The sequence below is a fragment of the Mustela nivalis genome (assembly GCF_964662115.1).
Source record: "Mustela nivalis genome assembly, chromosome: 7".
In the NCBI taxonomy this organism is placed as follows: domain Eukaryota; kingdom Metazoa; phylum Chordata; class Mammalia; order Carnivora; family Mustelidae; genus Mustela; species Mustela nivalis.
This window is the reverse complement of record NC_139026.1, coordinates 17,813,015-17,836,162: the sequence shown is the minus strand read 5'-3', so window position 1 is coordinate 17,836,162 and position 23,148 is coordinate 17,813,015. Positions and strand designations below refer to the sequence as shown.

The 23,148-nt window shown below is 40.8% G+C and overlaps 1 protein-coding gene across 1 annotated transcript in view; it reads right to left on the bottom strand.

The window, feature by feature from the left end:
• The window catches only part of PAH (phenylalanine hydroxylase), a 73,816-nt gene that overhangs the window by 5,258 nt on the left and 45,410 nt on the right, over nt 1-23,148 (bottom strand). Inside the window, exons 5-11 of the mRNA XM_082739126.1 lie at nt 17,104-17,171; nt 11,306-11,502; nt 9,014-9,149; nt 7,886-7,955; nt 4,388-4,444; nt 2,506-2,601; nt 1,925-2,058 (exon numbers count right to left, since the gene is read on the bottom strand). Coding sequence (XP_082595252.1) covers nt 1,925-2,058; nt 2,506-2,601; nt 4,388-4,444; nt 7,886-7,955; nt 9,014-9,149; nt 11,306-11,502; nt 17,104-17,171 — 758 coding nt within the window. The remainder of the gene's footprint in view (nt 1-1,924; nt 2,059-2,505; nt 2,602-4,387; nt 4,445-7,885; nt 7,956-9,013; nt 9,150-11,305; nt 11,503-17,103; nt 17,172-23,148) is intronic.

Here is a 23,148-nt window from a genome sequence, read left to right as displayed (position 1 = left end):
GTGATTTGGCCCGCTCTGAGCCTCTTCCCTCTTATTCCCATAGTTTGCCTCATCTTGGCTTTGGAAAATCTGCCTCTATGCCATTAGAAGTGCTTCACCTAGGCAGTGAGTCTCAGGGCCCACCTCTCCTCCAGACAGGGATGGGGCACATGATCACACTCAGCATGTTTCTTTCTACCTAGAACTTGAATTTTGAAACTGAAAATGGTTAAAAGTGGTTTCTCTTAGCTGGGAGACTTTGAGAGAATACCTCCCTTGTCTGAACCCTGTTTTTCAGCATTCCCTTTGACTCTGTGAGTTAACCATTCAGCAGGATAGGGGTTTTGTGGTAGTCTCCTCTGGGCTGTGGGCACTGACAGAGTGTGTGGTATTTCTAAGGCCCAAAAATCAAGGTTCTGGCAAGCTCTTCTCTGTTGGTCTGGGACTGATCGCTTCCTGGGTTAGAAAGTCATCACCAGGAGGCCCCACTTAAATGTGACCCTGGTTTGACAGAGAGGTTATAAGTACTATCTCTGATTCAGTCAGCCCCTTACCAGCTTTATAATTCTGGGTGAGTCTCTTACCCCTTCTATGCTTCTGAACCCCACCTGCAAACTTCATAGTCTTATCTGAAGAGTAAATGAATCAATACATGAAAAACACTTAGAACAGTGTTTAGTACATAATAGGTGTTAGGTATTTAACTTGCTGCTGCTTCTGCTTCTGATTCTTCTTCTTCTTGTTATTATTATTATTATTATTACCCAGATGGGGTAATGCACAAAACCACTTAAATACATAACCCCAAAAGGGTCTCAGAAATGACAGAGATGAATCCTTAGGGGCTAGAGGAAGGCTATACTACCAGCAGGGGATGGAGATTTAGGAAATAATTAGAAACGAATAACTGAAATAACTTGAAGGCCCTGGAAAGATAGGAGGAAAGGAGACATCTTGGGCCAAACCATGTGGACTTATGGACAAAAATTTTACCTTCCATCACCTAAGCCCAATGCAGGGAAAGCTGGCATACCCAGCTATATGGGATCCCAGAAACCTGTATATCTATGTCTATCATCCCTCATGGATAAGATATAAAACAAAAGAAACACCAACTATCAGGATAGTCATGTCTAGGTGGAACCTCTGCCTGGCCTGTCTCTTGTTGGGAGGAGAGTCACTCGAGCAGATTATAGATAGGGCTGTCAGCTGAGAGGGCTGAGAATCTGAGTCTTGCTAGTTTTCCATCTTTATCAGCCTTTTGCTAGACTGCCTCTGCGATTGATGTGTTTGCCTATTAACTTATTGCATGATCATTATGTATCAGGCACTGTTCCAAAGACTGAGGAAAGAACAGGAAAACAAAAGGATGATAATTCCTACCCAAATGAATCTTAAATCATGTAATATATCTAACATTAGCAGGTGCTAAGGGGAAAAATATACTGCAGAGGAGGTCAAGGAGTTTGGGGATGGGGATGGGTAGGGATTATAAGTAAGTCAGTTAGAGAAAGACACACTGAGGTTAAATGAGAGTGAAGATTTGAAGGAGTTGGGGGGTGAATTTTGCAGGTATTGGAACAATAAAGTGACTCCCCCAGGTTAGGAGAATCCTAGGAGTGATTTGTTGGGGGCCTTTGTGGCTACTCTGTATATGGGGAGTTCAGTGCCTAGACTTAGTGGCTGCATTAAAACAAGGATCCAGTGGCAGAATTGTCTGCATAGGCCAACATGTCCAGACAATAATCTGTGAAATGGTGTCCCACTAAGGAACCCCTCCCAAACAGAAAGTGAAAAGGAACAAAGATGGGGAGGCTCTGACTGCTGCACACTCTTACTATAAGCATTGGAGTCTACTCTCCTGGACAACCACCCACAGATCAATGGCACCAGACAAAATCAGGAGACCCCAAGTTCTTCTGACCCACCTTGGTCACCACCTCACCTCACTTTCTCCTTTGCATCATTAAAACTCTCAGCCACATAATAGAGGGGCTGGAACTCTGTGACAGTGTACTCCTGGGTGGCTGTCTTCTCCAACTCCAGGGGGAGGAGTTTTGGCTTGCCGGACAAGCAGTACTGCAGGTAGAAAGGGGAACGTATTCACAGGTAAGTCCTGGTCAGTTGTTCTTGTTGCCTCCATTGGCTATTTGTGTACCTTCTCCTATCGCATCCTGACTCCTTCCACACCCCCCACCAAATGCATTTAACTAAATTATTTCACATACACTAGATCCTACCCTCATAGCCTATCTTAAAACCTACAGTCCAGATAGAAAGGAGTAATTCCCTCTAGCCATGATCAAAAGAGGATGTAAGAGCCAACTACAAGGATTTACATACATCTGTATGCACAGGTCAGCCCTGGGATCTGGAGGCCCTTCTGTTTTGTAGACCTGTGTACTTGCAGTTCAACTTCTATATCTAACACCCAAAGTCTTGAACAAATCATAGCTGCTAAGGTACCAATTATTTGCAGATTAACCCCTAGGTTGAATCTCAAAATGGATATTAATGGAGTCATACCTGTAATTCACCAAAAGATGACAGGAGCCCAGCACCATATGCCTTTATGGAGTCTCCTTGTTTGCAGAGGCCAAACTCCACAGTAAACCAGTAAATCTGGAATGGAATGTGAAGTTGAGAGCACACCCCCAAGGAAGCGAAAGGCAGCAGATGCCCCAGGGCTAAGGACAGGACTGTCCAGGTGAGAGTTTGTCCAGGTCTCTTCTCTGAATCACCATGACTTGGGGTCACTTCTCTGTGTTCTATGTCTCACTCTATCCAGTCACTGCTTGAATCAAGAGTTGGCTGAATGTAAGAAGTGATAGGAAGCAGAGAGGGAGTGCTAAGGAAGCCCAAGAAGATAGCACTAACAGGTAACTCTAAATGACAGGAAATCCTCAACCCCTTTTGCTTTGTTCTCTGTGGCATTAACTAGAATGAGATGTTCCATTTAGCTGGCCAGACTTATCATGCAATCCCATCAAGCTCAGTCATGGGAGGTAGGAGATTTGGTAGTGATAAAATCATTGACGGCATCCTGCCATCCATGCTAAAACCTGGGCGGGTTCTGATGTACTGCCAACAATTGCACTTATCCTCCTCAAATAACCAAGTCCTTTCTTTAAACAGCTCCCAGTCCAACATGTCCTAGATGCCTGGCCTGGGGAAGGTGATTCTGGAATTTTGGCATAACTTTACTGACCAGGGCCAAGAGAAACGTTGGGTCCAGTTAGCTGCTGCAGACAGTCATGGTCTTGGAGAATTAGGGATGGATTACTAGTTAAGTCTGTTTATTGCACGACAGAATGTGAAGTTTGTAAGCTTAGTCCTTTGTAGACCTTAGTCCTACACAGACCTCCTCATGTACAGATGAGGTGTTTTCAGCCCAGGGAGGTCAAGCAATATACATCTAGTTACACAGCAAATCAAAGTCAGAGCAAGAGTCTAGAGCTATTCCCAGCCCAGTATATTCAATAGTAAGGTTTTTGTTTTTGTTTTTTGAGAATTTATGTTGGCGATAAGTACTCTTATCATTGTCATAACAGGTAACATAATGCTCTGAGTTCTGGGTTTGTTTTCTTCCTACAGATGAGAAGCTGCTTCTTGCATCTATATAGAATCTGACATTTAAAAATCCATGTTCACACACATGTAACTCTTCATACCATTATTATATACTTTTTACGTGGGCAGAATATAAACTAATGTAACCATTTTTAGAGATGAGGAAGCAAAAGCCACTTGCCCAGAGGCTCAGAGTAGCTGCTCAGTGAGAAAAAAAACTTCTGGAAATTTTTGCTCTTTGGATAAACTGAATTCATAAACTTCTAAACGGATACACATCAAATTGTAAGAAATGTGACTCAGATGTTGGGGAGGGATAAACTCATTGGAAAGGAGTCTGTAGGAAGAAAACCCCCTGCTGATTCCATGCTTCAATCCATGACTGTCATCACATTCACTGGAGAGAGGGAAGTGTTTGATAAGACAAGGAAAGCCCACCTCCATTTCCACCTGTGTCTAGTAAAGGAAAAATCCAAATGCTGGCTCCAGGGCAAAAGAGGGGTGTAAATATTTCCTCTTCAAAGCCATGAATCTAGGCCATTCCCCTTCCACATGCACACTTTATGCCCAAAGATTCTCAAGAGCTATCATTATAGCCCATTCGTGTTTAAGATACTTTGTTTAAAATTACATGTAGACATTTGCATGCAGCTGATTTCAAAATCAGACCATGAAGGAAAAATCAAAATATGAAATTTTACATTGTGTGAATGTAAGTCAGCACATTCTGATATGTCCCCCCAAATGACCTGGCTTTCAGGGAGGGATTGAAGCTTTGAAGACCCAAGGGCTCTAGCCTATAGCCTCTCACTATCCACCAGAGGCAGAAGGAACTTACTGTGGCGAGTTTCTCAATGTACTCATCAGGGGCACCCAGAGAGGCAAGGCCAATTTCCTGTAATTGTAAAGAAACAGAGTCACTGGCATGACTGGGGTCTGCATAGCTTAAAACTTCACCCTCAGCTCCCACCTTGCACTATAGCACAAGAAGGTGATGGGTGACCAGACGCCTTCAGAAGGGCCCAGATAGACCCTGATTATTCTATTAAGACTTGTCTAGCCACACATCATAGATCCCTAGAGCAGGAAACCTTACTTCGTCACTTGGTCCTTTATATTTACTTTACAAATGAGAAAAGTGAGGTCACACAGTAGGTTATGTCTAAAGCTTCATTCCTTGATTCCAACTCAGTGGTTATTCTCCCACAGCTCAAGCAGAACATTCATGGAATACAAGATGAGTGTCTTAAGCCAAGTATCCTCAAGACACCACAGAAGAATTACAGAGAAATGTTTGACATCCACCCATCTAGCTAGAGAGTCTGAAATGCTATGGACCACTTCTCATTCCAGCTCCAATTACAGGATTCCCTGAGTGGTCTCTTTGTCTTTGTCTCTTTTATAACATTTGCTCCAGCTTGCTTTGTATCAGACAGAGTATATACACCCAAATAAATATATTTGCTTTCCCTACTATATGCATTCATTCATTCCAAAATGTTTACTGAATGTCTTCTATGTAGTTGTCAGTGTACAGAATCAAAAGAAATCCTAGACCTCATGGTGTTTACATTAAAGGCAGACAATAAATAATAAGCATATACATAGGTATATTAGAAGGAATATGTTATTTGAAAAGAAGAAACAAAAGAAGAAGGAGACAAGGAGGAGTGGAAGTGCCAGGAGAACAGGAAGAGGCTGTAATTTTAAAAATAGTTTCAGAGCAAACGTCATTGAGAAGGTGATATTTGAACAAAGACTTGACGGAAGTGAGCTTATTGGCTCTGCTGACATGTGAGGGAACAGCGTTGTATAGATCACATGTATAGCCCATGAAAATGCTCTCTAAGGAGGAGAAATGTCAGTAGGTTCAATTAACAGGGAGGGACCAGTATGGCCAGAACAGAATAAGGGTGGGGAGAGAGGCAGGTGGTATCAAAGAGGGATGTGGGGCTCAGTCATATACAAATTTTTTGGCATTTTAGGGTTTAGGATTTTCTTTTCAGTGAAATGGTAGTCACTGCAAGGTTTTGAGCAAAAAAGCAGCAAGATCTGATTTACGTCATCCAAGATTTATTCTGGCAGCTATGTGAGAACAGATTGTAGAGGGTTGAGAGTAGGGCCTTAAGAAGCTACCACAGTCCCCAGGGAGAGAAACAATTATGGCTGAGACCAGCTTGACAGCAGTGGAAATGATGGACAATGGTCAGATTTTACACATATTTTGAAAGCAAAATACATACAACTTTCAGAAAGATTGGTTATGGGTATTTGAGAGAGAAAGAAGCTAATAATGTCCCCTAAGTGCTTTTGGTTTGAGCAACTGAAAGGATAGAGTTATCATGAACTAACACAGGGAAGGCTGTGGTTGGAGAAGGTTTGGACAAGAAGATCAGGAATTCAGTTTTGGAGAGGATGAATATAGATGTCTAATAGATACCCAAGTGGAGAAACTGAATAGGTTCTTAGATACATAAGTCTGAGTTTGGGGATTGAAGGTCTGGGCTGAAGATACAAATGTGCTTGTCATCGGGACAGAGATGATATTTAACGCAGGGAGTTTGGGTGAGATAACCAAAAGAATTGAGGTAGACAGAGAAGGACTAAGGATTGGGCTTACTTTAGAGCAAGAGGCCACATGGTCTTCATCTCTGGGTCAAACTCAGAGCCTGGCCCATACTGCATGCTGAGAAAATGCTGAGGTAGAGTGAACTAAATTCAGACGGTTGGCTCTCCTTTCTTGTCCCTCTCCCCATCTCTGTCCACCCTTCCTGTCCAGACATGCCACAGTCTAACAGAAGTCACCGAAACAGTGCTCTGTTCTCATGGTCACCATTCTTTGTGAGCCTAAAGCTTGCCTTAAAAAGGGTCCCAAGATTTCCCTATGCTTAATCCCTATCTCTTCTTGCACTCTAGTGGGAAGCTAATCCTCCTTTTAGATCAAAAAGAATTTGCTCAGGGAACTTTCAAAATTACACCTCCCTTGGGACTGTCCAGGTATAAGTTGGAGCCATGTGATACTTATGGCCCAGTAGCATCTATCTGTTGACTCATGTAATTGTCCGCCCCTTTAGGGAACTCCCCCAAATGGAAATGGCTTAAGGAGGATTGTCACTTAACCTCTGACTGAGCAGAAGAGCTTCTGGTAGTGAGAATAAAAAGTTCCTATTCTCTAAAGAAATCACTGATTATTCTTTGACCAGAGGAAGAAACCCCAGTTTTAAAGTTGTTCCAAGCAATCAGTGACATCTTGACAGCAGGAACCATTCTTCTGAACGTTAGCCAGTCAACAATAGCCTCAGTCAAATGGTGATACTTACAAGTTAAATTCAGCTAATCCCCACTCAACTCATAAAAGTCCAACAATCTCTAAACACCACAGTTCCCTAAACCCCACATAAAAGCAAGGTTTTGTTTGTTTATTTGTTTGTTTCAGATATTAAGTGGTAACCTCTTCAATCAACAGTGAAACTATTTATTTCTTCCTGCTGAGGGAAAAGATATAAAATTCACACACAATCCCATTACTCTGAAATTCATGCTTGGTGCAGTATTTGCTTATGACTCATTCCATTTGATATTTATCCTTCCCTATGAGGAAGATTATTGGCAGTCAAAACTTTGTATTGATTTTCATTTGTGCAGACTGACACACATAGGTCACACAGCTGGTTGGTGGCAGGGTGGGATGTATGGGTGCATCATTCAACTTTCCCATGATCCCAGCTACCCAAACATGGCTTACCCTCTCAGTGCTCTGAAGGAATTACTAGGATTCTTTCTCTCATGTAAAAAGCTCACCACTGTGATAGAGGAATCAAGGCATAGTCTGTTGCTTTGATGATAATGGCAAGACATTTGGCACATCAGTTCTTGCCAAGTAGGAGCTGGGTTATTGGAACTGGATCCTCAGCAAATATTATCTTATTTAATTAAAGCATATACAAAAACAACTGCCTGACAAGGTTGGAAATGGCAAGGCCCTAAAGAGGAGGGGAAAAGTGCCAGGAGAACTTGGAAGAAGGTAAGGTTATTTCTCTGTGGGGATCAGGCAGGCTTTCTGGGATGAAATCTCACTAAACCTAGTGAGATTAGCAAATTCAGCAGCACATATATAATTCAGAGGATGAGTGGCTCACTACCCCCATGTTGTGATCCCTGGAATGAGTATTTAGCCATCTCCATGGGACCATATGCCCATCTCTGGTGGGATCACAGAATGGTATCTGGTTTCCACTCTTGCAGAGGACACAAGGGCCCCTCCATAGACTCAATTCACTTGAGCGATCTAGGTCTCAATCTTATAATTAAAAGGCCAAAAGCATCCATTCCTCACCTGGGAAAACTGAGCAAAGCTGCGATCTGAAAACAAGGGTACGTGTCCCAACAGTTCATGGCAGATGTCACTGAAAGAGAGAAAGCACAGAGTTTGAAGGTAAAGAGGGTTATAAGTCAAGTGAGACTCAGTTTTTCTACATGAGAAGTGGACAAAAGAAAGGAAGTGAGCCATTATCGTTTAAGACCTTATTCCCAACAATAAGTGGTATGTAAAGCTTGGGAACAGATGAGGCAAGGTATAAAAGAAAAGGAGAAAGGAAAGAAAAGTAGGGGGCAAGTCAGAGAACAACAGCAAGAGGGTCTTAGGTGTACGCTCAGTAGGGTGTAGAACAGAAGAGCCAATATTCCTTTGGACTTTCTCCTATACACCTGCGCATGTTGTGGGTCATGAGCACTTCCTATCCCAAGTCTTCATCTTGGTATTGACATCCTGGGCATCTTGAGCAGATGAAATGTGCTCAGTTATTCCCCATAAGAAACAAAAATTAAATTAAAAATAGTGCTATTGTTTTCTTATTCTAAAGGGGGGCAACAGTCATTCAGAGAAGAAAATTTACATTTATTTAATACATTATGTGTCAGGTTCATGAGGAATAGGTCTTTTCTGATTTGTAGTTATAAACTTTGTGGACAGGCTGCTAACTTTTTGTATAAATTGAGTAAGTTCTATTTGATTAAGAAGATGGCTAAATGCCAACATAAGGGACATGGTGGTCAGCCATTCTCTACCTTCAGACAAGACACATCTAGACATAAAAATATTAGAATCATCTAGAGGTATATTCTGGAGGTATTGAGATACTTTGGCCACCACTTGTTCCTGTTCTCATTGGGGACATCATAGTTTTGATTCTTAAAATCCCTTTGGAGCTTGACTGTGACTTCTTATTCTCATGACCCAGGGAGATCTGAATATGTGGTTCACAAGATGCCCAAATCTCCAATCAGTATGGTCTGTTGGACAGAGAAAATACCCAAGAGAGATGATCTCTCTCTTTGTGCTAATATCAAACCATCCAGAAAATGATCTGTAGATCAGCCCTTGATGAACCCAAACCTCATCCTGAAGCAGTGAGAAATGGCACTCACTGTTGTTGGATACTAGCAGCAGGAGCAGAACACTCACGGTTCAGGTGTATACATGGGTTTGGACCCATGTCTGATGTACTGAGTGCAGTGGAAGACTCGGAAGGCCAGGCCACCCAGGAAATCCCGGGAGGAAAGCAGGCCAGCCACAGGTCGGAGGCGGAATCCAGTGCAACCTGCAAAGCAGAGAAAGAAAACTCAAAGCCTGTCATGGCAGAGCCAGAGGCACCTGAAGACCCTTAGGTAGGAAAGTAATACTCCCAACTGTCTAGCAGCAGGGATATTGATGTCAAGTAGACTTGGGTTCACATCTCTGCACCTATATAGTTGGGCAATTTGGGTCATGCAACTTCATTTCTCTGAGCCTCATTTCCTCCTCTGCAAAATGTGGATAGATACTTCCTAGGGTTATTCCAAGAATCAAATAAACTAATAAATATAATGTACTTATCACAGAGCCTAGCACACTGGAGCATTTAAAAAATTTACCTTTCATTATAGTTTATTAGGATGAAACATTTATTCCTTATTTCTCATGTCTCTAGACTAGGGATGAAATTTTCATTCTACTTCCAGAAGGAAAGAGTATGAAAGGAACACTTCTAGCTTCTCTACTGACCTTCACACACTACACCCCAGAAAGAGCAAGGACTTCTCTGATTGGAACAGTTGGGAAGAGAAAATGGATATTCTCTATTTGACCCCTTTGGTCCTTTCTCATAACTGTCTGCCCACAGAGGAGCACATTCTGGTCTGCCCTGGGCCATGCAATAGAATATACACTTCACCAGTGTATATTCTGAAAAGGTTACATAATTCAGAGGTGAAATACTAGAAAATCCATTTTGTTTGTACATCCATACCACATTCTCTAAGTAGTTTTGTCAGTAATAAAGTTGATATTTTGATCCTCTCTCTGATTCTTATATCTGGCTCTCAGTTTGTTTCAAACTTGGAAGGAGAATAATAATCACGGTGATAATGGTGATGATGATGATAATGATGATGACAATGGTAGCTAACACTATATATACTGCGCACCATATGTCAGACACCATATGTTCTAGACACTTTATAAACACTAACTAGTTCTCCTAATAACCCTATGAGGTAGATGTTCATATCATTTCCGCTTTACAGATGGCAAAGTTGAGAACAAAGAGTTAAAAAGTCTTGTCCAAGGTCTCAGCTACAGTCAGTCTGGCTTCAAAGTCTATTCCTTAGTTACTTCTCTATAACTCCCCAGCTGCTATTATTACTATTTTTATTATCTCACTATTGGCTCTGGAAACATGGATAATTGGCCAGAGAATGTCTTTAATACCTCCTTGCCCCTGTGCCATGTTCGCTGGACATGTTCCCTGGCTAAAACTGACTCTGCTTGGCCTCTCATTCCCCTCTTTATCTGATAGGTAGAGACTTTCCAAATAGAAGGGACCTGAAATGTCATCCAGCCCATCCCCAATCTATCCCAGCTGCCACTTTTCTTCCTGCTACATAATATCCCTTGACCCTTGCCTCAGAGTTAACCATACCATCTCCACATAGCTCAGAGGCATAGAAGCTTCTTCATTTCTGTAAAGCTGTGGTCTGTCTTCCTACTTTCTTTAGTTCTACCTGACACATACTAGATGTTCAATATGTATTAGTTGATAGTCTTATTTCAGTTTTGCTGAATTAATGCTTTCTGGCAGAAAAGAAAATACTTATCTCACTTGGAAATGGTGTGTAGAGACTAGTCATCCCAATAATGTATTTCCCCACAGAATTACTCAGATTCCAGTTCAGCCCAAATTCACTGAGCACTTATTGTATATGTAGCACCATGCTGGATGTTTTCACTTGCAATGTCTTATTTCATTCCCATAACTTCCCTAAGAGACAGTCTCCATTTGACAGATGACTAAACTGAGGCAGGTTACCCCAAATAGAGAGGGTCAAAGCAAGATCCATACCAGTTGGATGTACAGACTTAGAGTTAAGGGCTCTTGTCATTGCCACAAAGATCACATTTCTTACACAAATGCACATTGCAGCCATCTCACAACACAGCAGGAACTACAAGGGAGCCCTGTCTGGGCACCTGGGGCTTTGAGTATGGGAAAAAGTGCTTTTCAGAGATGTGGATATGGCAAAACCCATACAGGATGCCTTGTTTTGGATGACAGTGGATGAATGCAGAAGCTAACGGTGAGGAAGAACACAGCAGAGAAATGTTTCTCCGAGAATTAACCTGCATGCATTACCACAAACACACTCACACTGGCCTCGATTTACTTTATTCCAAATCCCTTCACCCCCCTCCTCCCTTTTGTCCCTAAAGTAGACTTACTCTGCAAAAATTGAGAAACATCTTCCAGCTGCGGAATGTTATCTTCACGGAAGCCACAGTACTTTTCCAGAAGTGGGAAGATATGATTGTGTTCATAGCAAGCATGGGTTTTATACAAGGACTTCAGGGTCCTGAATACCGTCCCCCATGTTTTCTTTTCTTCTTCCGTGTATTGCACTTGAGGGATGGGCTGACCACTAGAATACAGGCATGAAATATTTGTCTCCAGCAGAGCAAATGTAAAAAAGAGGAAGAAGGAGCATTAGCAGAGAGAGACAGATACAGAGTCTGTGAGCTGCTGCCACCCAGGCTACAGGGGATTTCATAAGTTATTTGAAAGAGGAAAGCTCTATTTCATGATATAGGAAACATTCATGCAGTTTGGTTAAGCAATGATACAAGCTCTCAGCTCACCTGCACATCAAAGTTTGTTCTCACTTTGGAAACCACTTGGCCTTTCTGCTCCCCTATCTCTCCAATTATTTACCCGGAGTGGAAATTCACTTAACTGCAGGGACCCAGCAGGTAACATAAATGGGTAATGTAGCAGTTTTGGGTGAGAGCCGAGACAACTGAAGAAGGCATCCTCTTTCTAAACAAAGGCATCCAAGTACAAATAAAGCAATATCATGTTTTGTACTATGTCAACTAATGTAATTATATCTGTGGAATAAAGTAGATCTAATTTGTGGACCATGAGTTTGAGACCCTTTTTTGTGGACACGCACTTGCTGGATTTGATATTTCTTTTTTTTTTTTTTTTTTTTTTAAGATTTTATTTATTTATTTGAGAGAGAGACAGTGAGAGAGAGCATGAGCGAGGAGAAGGTCAGAGGGAGAAGCAGACTCCCCATGGAGCTGGGAGCCTGATGCGGGACTCGATCCCGGGACTCCGGGATCATGACCTGAGCCGAAGGCAGTTGTCCAACCAACTGAGCCACCCAGGCATCCCTGGATTTGATATTTCTGACCTTAGGAAACAAAAAAGGTATTTAAATACAGGCTAAGTATAAGATCCACTTGTGCAGCATTTCCATTATGACACATCAGAACTATAGGGAGCTGGTTAAAGTATGCGTGTTGGACCCTGCCCCATAGATCCTGAATCTTTTGGGGAGGGAAAGCCAAGGCATATATTCCAATAAGCTCCAGGGGACATAGTATAGTTTGAGAGTCATTAGTTCAAACGATCTTTTTGAAAATTCTCTAAAAATGAGCTGTGTTCTTAACAGTAAAAACAAATGAAAAAACAAAGCCTGACCTTAAAAACCAGTGACTGTTCTTTGCACCACAGGCCTGTTTCCTAACAGGGTACACAGTGTCTGGGGACAAGGCAGCACTATTTACTTCAGAATTATGGATCATCTTCAGGCTCCAAAGTAGGTTTCTCCTGCCCTTTCAAAGTTGTAGCTCATCCAAAGTCATTAAAGCAAAGACACTGTATGTTCCCCAGAAAGGTGGGCAGAGATTAGGGAAAAACGATAGAGTTTTGGTGAAGAATTGGAAATAGGACAACTTCAGAAGACTCTATAATGACCACTAGGGATTGTGAATAGAACATCAGGTAAGCTCCTGCCTGAGGATGCACCATTATTCTGGGCCATGAGCTAATGGAAGGAAAAAACAGGCTCTGATCATGACTCTGATCAACTCAGAGATGGGTTCATTACTTGGCTCTGCCAGTTCCTAACTGGATAGCCTCTGGAAATTTAATGAACCTCTCTAAGCCTAGTCTGTGCAACTATTATATGGGTTAATAATAAGTAACTATTTGGACGGTATAAAAGAAAATTAAGTGAAAAACTGTGTATAAAGTACCTAATAATGGTGCTGACCAATAATACCACTGGATAATGGATGAGCATTATAACTGATTCTTATCTGAAAAGAAAGCTATTTGCTATTTTGTAACATATTTTTAAGAGATAACAACATCCTGAGTATTAAGATGTCTCCCTGGTAGGTATTTGCTGATCTAGAGGTTCAATATCCCTTCCCCATTCTTTCAGTAAAGCACACTCCTCCCCTCCCAGTCTGAGATTCAGGTGGGAAGAAACTCTACCACTGCCACCTGGGCATGTGACCAGGTCTGGCTAATTAGACTGTTTCCTTTCCCTGGTCCTAGAGACTGGCTGAGAGGTGGGCCCATATCCTAATCAGAGCCAGTGAGACTCAGTGAGAAAACCTGTGTGGACTTTTGTTGAAAAGAGCTAGAACCTCTGATTGAGTTGGGGTTTCAGCGTGGTGGCACTGGGCTCACCTCTAAGAGATATGAGACCAATGCCAGAGACTAAGGCCAAAGTAAAGGACTCCAGAGTCAGAGAGAGGGAAGGAATTGTGTGGGACTCTGAGTGAGTTATTGCTACTTTCTGGGCCATATATACATTCAGTATAAAGATAATCAAATCTATCTTATAATGTTGTAATGGTAATCAAGTAGATCGTATCTGAAGTGTTACCTGGATATAGTAATTATTTCAGAATTTTTTTTTCTGTCTCTCATACACACATATACACTAACTTCCATGGTCTGCTTGGGAATTAAACACAACACATTTTATTTCATCTTCTATTTCCTTTATGAGACATGAGGTTCTATAAGGTCCTTGGTCTTTGAAGAAATTGTCAATTATTTTTACCAAATCATGATCTCATTAAGTAAAATAAACTAAGATATTTTTAGGAAGAGTGTCAATTTGTTTTGAAACAAAAAGGATATTTATAGTTAAGCCAATTAGAATCCTTCTTCAAAAAAAGTTTTAAGTAGAAGACATTGTTTCTGAATTATTCTGCCAACCAAATATGGCATTCAAAATACTCCAAGACCTGGCATATACTTCCCTCTCCTTGGTGTCTTATTTTACTCCAGGCCCTTCCTCCCATTCATGGAATTATTAAAAGACAAATAATTTGGTGTCCCCAAACACAACTGTATCCCCCGCCTTTCTCTTTGGTTGTAAATTCTAACTCAATCTTTAATTCTCAGCCTAAACTTTACATCTGACAGACCAGTTCACTCAGTCTACATTTAAACTTCTAATGATATGGCCTCAAGACACCTGAGTTTTGACTTTGGTCAAAACTATCACATTTATTGCTACTATTGTCGTTGTCGTTCCCATTGGTCCCCCAGAGGACATGGGCTCTGTTGATCTTGCTCTTGGGTAGGCTCTGGAACTTAGTAGACATATTTTATGACCTGATCAATATCCTGTGATTCTATGACTAGTGATGCATGAATCTGTGCTTTATTCCCTTTGTGAAATAATGATTGGGAAAGTTCCAGAAATCTTAATGTAGGGGCTATTGGCATAGAGGGTGGCAGACGCCAAGGAAGAGGGCCAAAGTTGAGTCCTGATAGACATTACAACTTCTGGAGTGGGATGAACAGGCCATGGAGAACTGAGTAGGAGCCTCAAAAAGTCAGGAGGGAAACCAATAAAGAGTAGAATGCATTTGATACATTTGACTCTCATTATATATGTTAGTTATGTTACGTACAGTCATCATGAACTCTGAACATTGGACCACTAATCCAAAAGGAAACCATGACTAGAGTCCCATTAGCTTCTGGTCACATTTTAGTCAAATCTTACTTTGTGTGAACTTTTATATAAAGGAATCTTATTTAATAAATATGGTTGAGTCATCAACATTGAACTCAACAGCCCTATAACTCGTGCCTGAAAGAGGCTTACTTAACATGTATTTTCTATACAAGGCACATCTCAGCCTTCTTGCACTTAGGAACCACACAAAGTATTTCACCTCCATTCGGGGGGGGGGCATTTTAAGCAGCAAAATTGCCAATGAAAAATATAAAAATTTGGCAAATGTGGATCTAGTCTACATAGATCACAAAAACAATGATTGTTTACAGTTTAAGAGCTGAAATAAGAAGGTGGTGTCACCTTGTTCGACCTGGAAACTTGTTCAACAAGGCAACATAAATTTTTCCCCATTCTGTTCATGTCCTGGAATGATAACAGAAGTGCCACAAATGTTGATACTTGCTCAAATAAATGTAAGCAAGTAATCCTTGAATAATGAGAAGCCACTGTGCCAAATACTGAGCCAGGAGGCAATTTCAAAGAAGAAAAAAATGATAAACAGCATCAAACGTTTAAAAAAGGGTAGGTAAAATGTATTGTGAAACAGGCTTTAAATTTGAGAACATATTCAACCCTACTAGCCACATGACCTTGGCCACATAACTTAAACATCTTAGATTCATCTGTAAAAATTGAGAAATTGACTAGAAGGTCTCTAACTTTCCTCAGAGAGCCAGCCATCCATGGACGGTTTTCAGCAATCCATTCTACTTACTTGATAAACATCCAGGATGGTGAAGCATTCAATCAATTCCATGCTTCTTCATTAGGTTTAACATTTTTATGTAAAGGAGGTTAGGGGATCAGTTTCTTCCTTCAAGTCCCAACAGCCAAGTAGTAACTGAATATACTTCCTAAGGAGCTCCTGGATTATATGGCAAGTTGTGATCTCCTGAATCTGAGAATCCTAGCACTCAGGGAAGAGGGTGGGAATGCTCTGGAGTTAAAGAAACCCGTATTCAAAACTGGATGATGCCACCTATGAGTTAAATGATCTTGGCAAGATACTTAACTGCATGGAGCATGCCAATGTGGAAAATAGGGAGTTATTATTAAGACTAGATGAAATCAAGAAATCATGGAGGCAAAGCATGTAGCAAAGCCCCAGACATAGCAAGGAAATCATAAATACAATGTATTTTTGTTGATTACCTGAAAAAGGGCTCGTGTCTGTCCCTGATTGATGGTGTTCACCTGTCAATACTAAAGCAAAGATAGGGACAGGGGCTGGCCATGTTCTGTGATTCCTGCTTGTCACAAGCCAAGGCCCAGAAGGGCCTAGATTTAACCAAAATCAGCAAAATTCTGGATCTTTACACTGCCAGGAATCATCCAGAGAAGGAAATTGTCTTATCTTCTCTGGAGGTCTTTCCATCAGGAAGGTCACTTTGTCTTCAGTAAACACAGCTCTATCTTCTTCTTTATCTGCCTCATATTTCATCAAAGCTGTTCAAGTACCATTCTGTTAGGGCTTGGGTGAACTTTTAAGCCTCTTCTTGAACCTGTCGTTTCTCATATCCTTAACTCAGGAATGGAGCTCAGGGCTTAGTCACTAAGTTCCTCATGGTAACATTTCTATAGTTCCGAAGGACTCAAAATAGCAAGAACAGTTCTCTTCCCAAATGACATCTTTGATATTTGCATTTTCCTTTGGCTAAAATAGGGTAGAATCCCAGACAGAAAAAAATAAACTCATCCAAAAATTGCCCTACGCAGCTGGGTCAGATCAGATAAAAGTAGAACACTGAGGCAGGGCTCATCTGAAACCTCAAATGATTCATTATTTCAGTAAAGCAGCCAACTCCTCCTTGAATGTAAATGATTCTCTTTTTCCTTCTTCCCCATTTAATGTGGAGAATACCAGAGGCTGTTTTATTCAGGGCTGAAGCCTTTTATAATTACCTCAGACATTAGTGCATAAGGAAGCAACAAAGCTGAGAGAGAGCTGGGCCCCTACTCAGTGGGTAATTTTGTTTTGTCTAGCAGCATTTTAAAAAAAAAAAAAACATGTGTTATTAAAGGGAGGGTTTAAATACAGACACACACACACACACACACACACACACACACACACACACACACGAAAGACAGGACTCTCTATGTTAGTATTTTCCAAACTTGGACAAGGAAAAAGTAAGCTAGGAGTGTGTTCCTCTCTCTTCCCCTAGACAAGCAAAGCAGACTTACTGTCGGTAGTTGTAGGCAATGTCAGCAAACTGTTTCCGTCTTGCTCGATACACAGGATCTTTAAAACCCTAGGAGAAAGGAGACACATGAATTCTCAAGGCTTGAGCAGAGAGGTCTGACATATTTATGTATGACTCAAATGGGGGGGCTCATGAACTCTAACAGTCCAGGTCTCCTTCCTCAAATTATGCCTGGAAAATAAGTTTTCAGTGAAACCATGTTAGGCAACCTCTCCCACCAGGTATGAATGATACATTATTAGCAACACCTTCAAATCAGTGTGGGCCTCTCTGCTATGGAATTCCAAAGTGCTAATGGTATACAAGGTTTTTATCTTTTCAGCATAACAGTAGTCATTGTTTTTGCACCACACCCAATGCTCCATGCGATACGTGCTCTCCATAATACCCACCACCTCATTCCCCCAACCTCCCACCCCCCGCCCCTTCAAAACTCTCAGACTGTTTTTCAGAGTCCATATTCTCTCATGGTTCACCTCCCCTTCCAATTTCCCTCAACTCCCTTCTCCTCTCCATCTCCCCTTGTCCTCCATGCTGTTTGTTATGCTCCACAAATAAGTGAAACCATATGATAATGGACTCTCTCTGCTTGACTTATTTCACTCAGCATAATCTCTTCCAGTCCCGTCCATGTTGTTACAAAAGTTGGGTATTCGTCCTTTCTGATGGAGGCATAATACTCCATAGTGTATATGGACCACATTTTCCTTATCCATTCGTCTGTTGAAGGGCATCTTGGTTCTTTCCACAGTTTGGCGACTGTGGCCATTGCTGCTATAAACACGGGGGTACAGATGGCCCTTCTTTTCACTACATCTGTATCTTTGGGGTAAATACCCAGGAGTGCAATGGCAGGGTCATAGGGAAGTTCTATTTTTAATTTCTTAAGGAATCTCCACACTGTTTTCCAAAATGGCTGCACCAATTTGCATTCCCACCAACAGTGTAAGAGGGTTCCCCTTTCTCCACATCCCCTCCAACACATGTTGTTTCCTATCTTGCTAATTTGGGCCATTCTAACTGGTGTAAGGTGGTATCTCAATGTGGTTTTAATTTTAGTGATGATGAACATTTTTTCATGTGTCTGTCAGCCATTTGTATGTCTTCATTGGAGACGTGTCTGTTCATGTCTTCTGTCCATTTTTGATATGATTATCTGTTTTGTGTGTGTTGAGTTTGAGCAATCTATACTTTTAATGCCATTCTGATCAAAATTCCACCGGTATTTTTCAAAGAGCTGGAGCAAATAATCCTAAAATTTGTATGGAATCAGAAGAGACCCCGAATCGCTAGGAAAATGTTGAAAAACAAAAATAAAACTGGGGGCATCACGTTACCTGATTTCAAGCTTTACTACAAAGCTGTGGTCACCAAGACAGCATGGTACTGGGATAAAAACAGACACATAAACCAGTGGAACAGAGAAGAGAGCCCAGATATGAACCCTCAACTCTATGGTCAAATAATCTTCAACAAAACAGGCAAAAATATACAGTGGAAAAAAGACAGTCTCTTCAATAAATGGTGCTGGGAAAACTGGACAGCTATGTGTAGAAGAATGAAACTTGATGATTCTCTTATACCATACACAAAGATAAACTTGAAATGGTTAAAAGACCTCAACTGAGGCAGGAATCCATCAGAATCCTAGATAGTAACCTCTTCGACATCAGCCACAGCAACTTCTTTCAGGATATGTCTCCAAAGGCAAAGGAAACAAAAGTGAAAATGAACTTTTTGGGACTTCATCAAGATCAAAAGCTTCTTCATATCAGGGAGATCATATGATAGTTGTCTTTCTCCGCTTGCAACATGGGGGTTTAAGTGGGTAGGAGAAGAATCAATGAAACAAGATGGGATTGGGAGGGAGACAAACCATAAGTGACTCTTAATCTCACAAAACAAACAGAGTTGCTGCTAGGAGGGGGGTTGGGAGAAGGGGGGTGGGGTTATGACCATTGGGGAGGGTATGTGCTTTGGTGAGTGCTGTGAAGTGTGTAAACCTGGCGATTCACAGACCTGTACCCCTGGGGATAAAAATATATGTTTATAACACACACACACACACACACACACACACACACACACAAAGATCAAAAGCTTCTGAACAGCAAAGGAAACAGTCAACAAAACAAAGAGGCAACCCACGGAATGGGAGAAGATATTTGCAAATGACAGTACAGACAAAATGTTGATATCCAGGTGTACAAGTTTTTTAAAAATCTCATCTACAGCCTTTCTAATTTACAAACTTGACTAATTAGGCAGATATCAGGAATGATGTCCATGATAGAAATATACAACATCCACTAAATTCCTAGCCAATGGTATGTGTCTAGAACTGCTTCCTCACTTCTTTTTTTTTTTTAAACAGTTACTTATTTATTTGAGAAAGAGAGAGAGACATAGATAGCAGAAGCAGGGAGAAAGGCAGAGGGAGAGGGAAAAGCTGGGAGTCCAACTCAGGGATCCATCCCAGGACCTGGAGACTATGACCTGAGCTGAAGGCAGATGTTTAACCACCTGAGTCACCCAGGAGCCCTTCCTGACTTCTTAATAAACAAACAGGCACATACTTGGTGCTGTTGCAATTTTTAAAAATGCTATTTATTAGTGCTTGCTACGTGCCTATCTATGTGAGCTAGGGACTCATTTATCTCTAAGTCTTACAAAATTTCGTAAGGTAGATCAGTATGATTATCCACATCCTTCTAGAACAAACAGTGGCTCAGGGGAAGAGGAGTCAAGCAAAGATGAGGCCAGGGTTGAATCACCCAGTTTCATGTTCTTTTCACTACACTTCAGTAATTGGTAACCTTTGTATTAAGGCAAGGGATCAACGGAGAAACCAATCCAATATGTAAAAATGAAGATAATCATTTCTCCTGAGATACACCTGCAGGCAGCCTTTCCCCCAACAATTCATAAGCAACATATTTCTAAACAGTAAAAGGTATCCAAGAGTGCTTTTCAGGGTTAGTACAACATATCCTTTAGTCAGAGGTAAGCCCAATTGATTGAAAGAGCCTTTTCCATGCACTTTTTTTCTAGGATTTCTATGGTTTAACGTCTTGCATTTAAGTCTTTAATCCAGTTAAGTTAATTTTTGTGAGTGGTATAAGATAGGTATTTAACGTGTTGGAGAGGATGTGGAAAAAGGGAAACCCTCTTATACTGTTGGTGGGAATGCAAATTGGTGCAGCCACTTTGGAAAACAGTGTGGAGATTCCTTAAGAAATTAAAAATAGAGCTTCCCTATGACCCTGCCATTGCACTCCAGGGTATTTACCCCAAAGATACAGATGTAGTGAAAAGAAGGGCCATCTGTACCCCCGTGTTTGTAGCAGCAATGGCCACAGTCGCCAAACTGTGGAAAGAACCAAGATGCCCTTCAACAGATGAATGGATAAGGAAGATGTGGTCCATATACACTATGGAGTATTATGCCTCCATCAGAAAGGATGAATACCCAACTTTTGTAGCAACATGGACGGGACTGGAAGAGATTATACTGAGTGAAATAAGTAAAGCAGAGAGAGTCAATTATCATATGGTTTCACTTATTTGTGGAGCATAACAAATAACATGGAGGACATGGGGAGATGGAGAGGAGAAGGGAGTTGAGGGAAATTGGAAGGGGAGGTGAACCATGAGAGGCTATGGACTCTGAAGAACAATCTGAGAGTTTTGAAGGGGCGGGAGGTGGGAGGTCCGGGGATCCAGGTGGTGGATATTATGGAGAGCCCGTATTGCATGGAGCATTGGGTGTGGTGCATAAACAATGAATTCTGTTATGCTGAAAAGACATTAAAAAAAAAAAGAAATCTAATAGAAAATGTGCTTATTGTTAGACTAAAATGCTTATTTATACTGGTCAAGCCCCTCCTTTTTTGAATTAGTGTACTAGAGAAATAAAATAAGGGGTTGTTTGACATAAAAAAAAAAGATAGGTATTTAACTTTGTCCTTTTTGCATGTGATCATCCAGTTTTCCCAACTCCAATTACTGAAGAGACCATCATCCTTTCCCCATCAAGTGTTCTTGGCTCCCTTGTCAAATATTAGTTGACTCCCTATGCATGGGTTTATTTCTGGGCTCTCCATTCTGTTCTATTGATTGGTCTGTATGTTTTTATGCCAATGCCACACTGTTTTTATTTCTATAGTTTTGAACTATAATTTAAACTCAGGAAGTGTGATACCTCCCTCTTTGTCCTTCTTTTTCAGGATTGCTCCTTCATGTTGGTTTTAGCAAAGATTTTTCTGGATATGATACCAAAAGCACAAGCAACAAGAACAAAAGTAAACAAACAGGACTCTATTAAACTAAATTCTTCAGCACAGCAAAAGAAACAACCAACAAAATAAAAAGGCAACCAATGGAATGGGAGAAAATTCTGCAAACCATACATCTAATAAGGGGTTAATACTTGAAATATATAAGTAATTCATACAACTCAACCAAAAACTCTCAAAAACAAAATTTCCAAAAATAAAAAAAACTCAGTGGAACTGAATAGATATTTTCCAAAAATGAAATACTCATAGCTAGCACTCAACACTAATCATCAGGGAAATGCAAATCAAAACCACAATGAGATATCACCTCACACCTGTCAGAATGGCTATCATCAAAAAGGCAGGAGATAACAAGTTTTGGCAAGGACATGGAAGAAAGCTAACCCTCATGTACTGTTGATGGGAATGTAAATTGGTGTAGCCACTATGGAAAACAGTATGGAGGCTCCTTAAAAAACTAAAAACAAAACTACCAATATGAGCCAGCCATCTCACTTCTGTATGTATCTAAAGGAAATTAAAAACATATATTGAAGAGATATTTTCTCTCTCACTTTCACTACAGCATTTCTCACAAGCCAAGGCAGATGTTGATCAAAGGGTACAGACTTCCAGCTGCAAGACGAGTAACTTCTGGGAATCTAATGTATGCACAGTTACTATAATTAATAATACTGTATAATACACTTGAAATGTACTGAGAGTAGATTTTAAGTATTCTTATCTCTTTCACACACATGTATACACAAATATTAAACATGTGAAGTAATCAAAGGCATTAACTAACCCTACTGTTATAAAACATTTTTCAATATATATGTGTATCAAATCATCATGTTATAACTTTAAACTTACACAATGTGATATGACAATTATATCTTAATAAATTTGGAAAGTGAAGCATTCTACAAAAAGAAAATGTCTGTAATATGAATTTTACAAAGACAAGAGACTAGCATTATCACTATTGGATTTGCTTTGTTCCTTCCAAGCATTTTCCATAAACAATAACATCTGCCTCTTTAGCATGCTCAGAGAGGAGCCTGCTTCTCCCTCTGCCCATCGTCTTGCTTGAGCTCCCTCTCTGAAATCGGAAGAGGCATGTTTATAGCAGCAATTCCCACAATAGCCAAACTATGGAAAGAACCTAAATGTTCATCAATAGATGAATGGATAAAGATGTGATACACACACACACACACACACACACACACACACACACACACAATGGAATACTATGCAGCCATCCAAAAATTGAAATCTGGCCATTTGCCACAATGTGGATGGAATTAGAAGATATTATGCTAAGTGAAATAAGTCAATCAGAGAAAGACAATTATCATATGAGGAGTTTGAGAGGCATGGTAGGGGGTTGTGGGCGGTAGGGAGGGAAAAAAATGAAACAAGTTGGGATCAGGGACGGGGACAAACTACAAGAGACTCTTAATCTCGTGAAACAAACTGAGAGTTGCTCGGGGGTGAGGGTGTAGGGCTAGGGTGGCTGGGCTACAGATATTAGGGAGGGTATGTGCTATGGTGAGTACTGTGAAATACGTAAGCTTGATGATTCACAGACATGTACCCATGCAGCAAATAATACATTACATGTTAATTTAAAAAGATAAAAAAATCACATCCAAAAAGATAAAATCAATCAATCAATCAATCAGGGCCTGCCAGCATTTCCAAAGAACCACAGGTGTGTGTGGTGTGTGTGTGTGCATGTG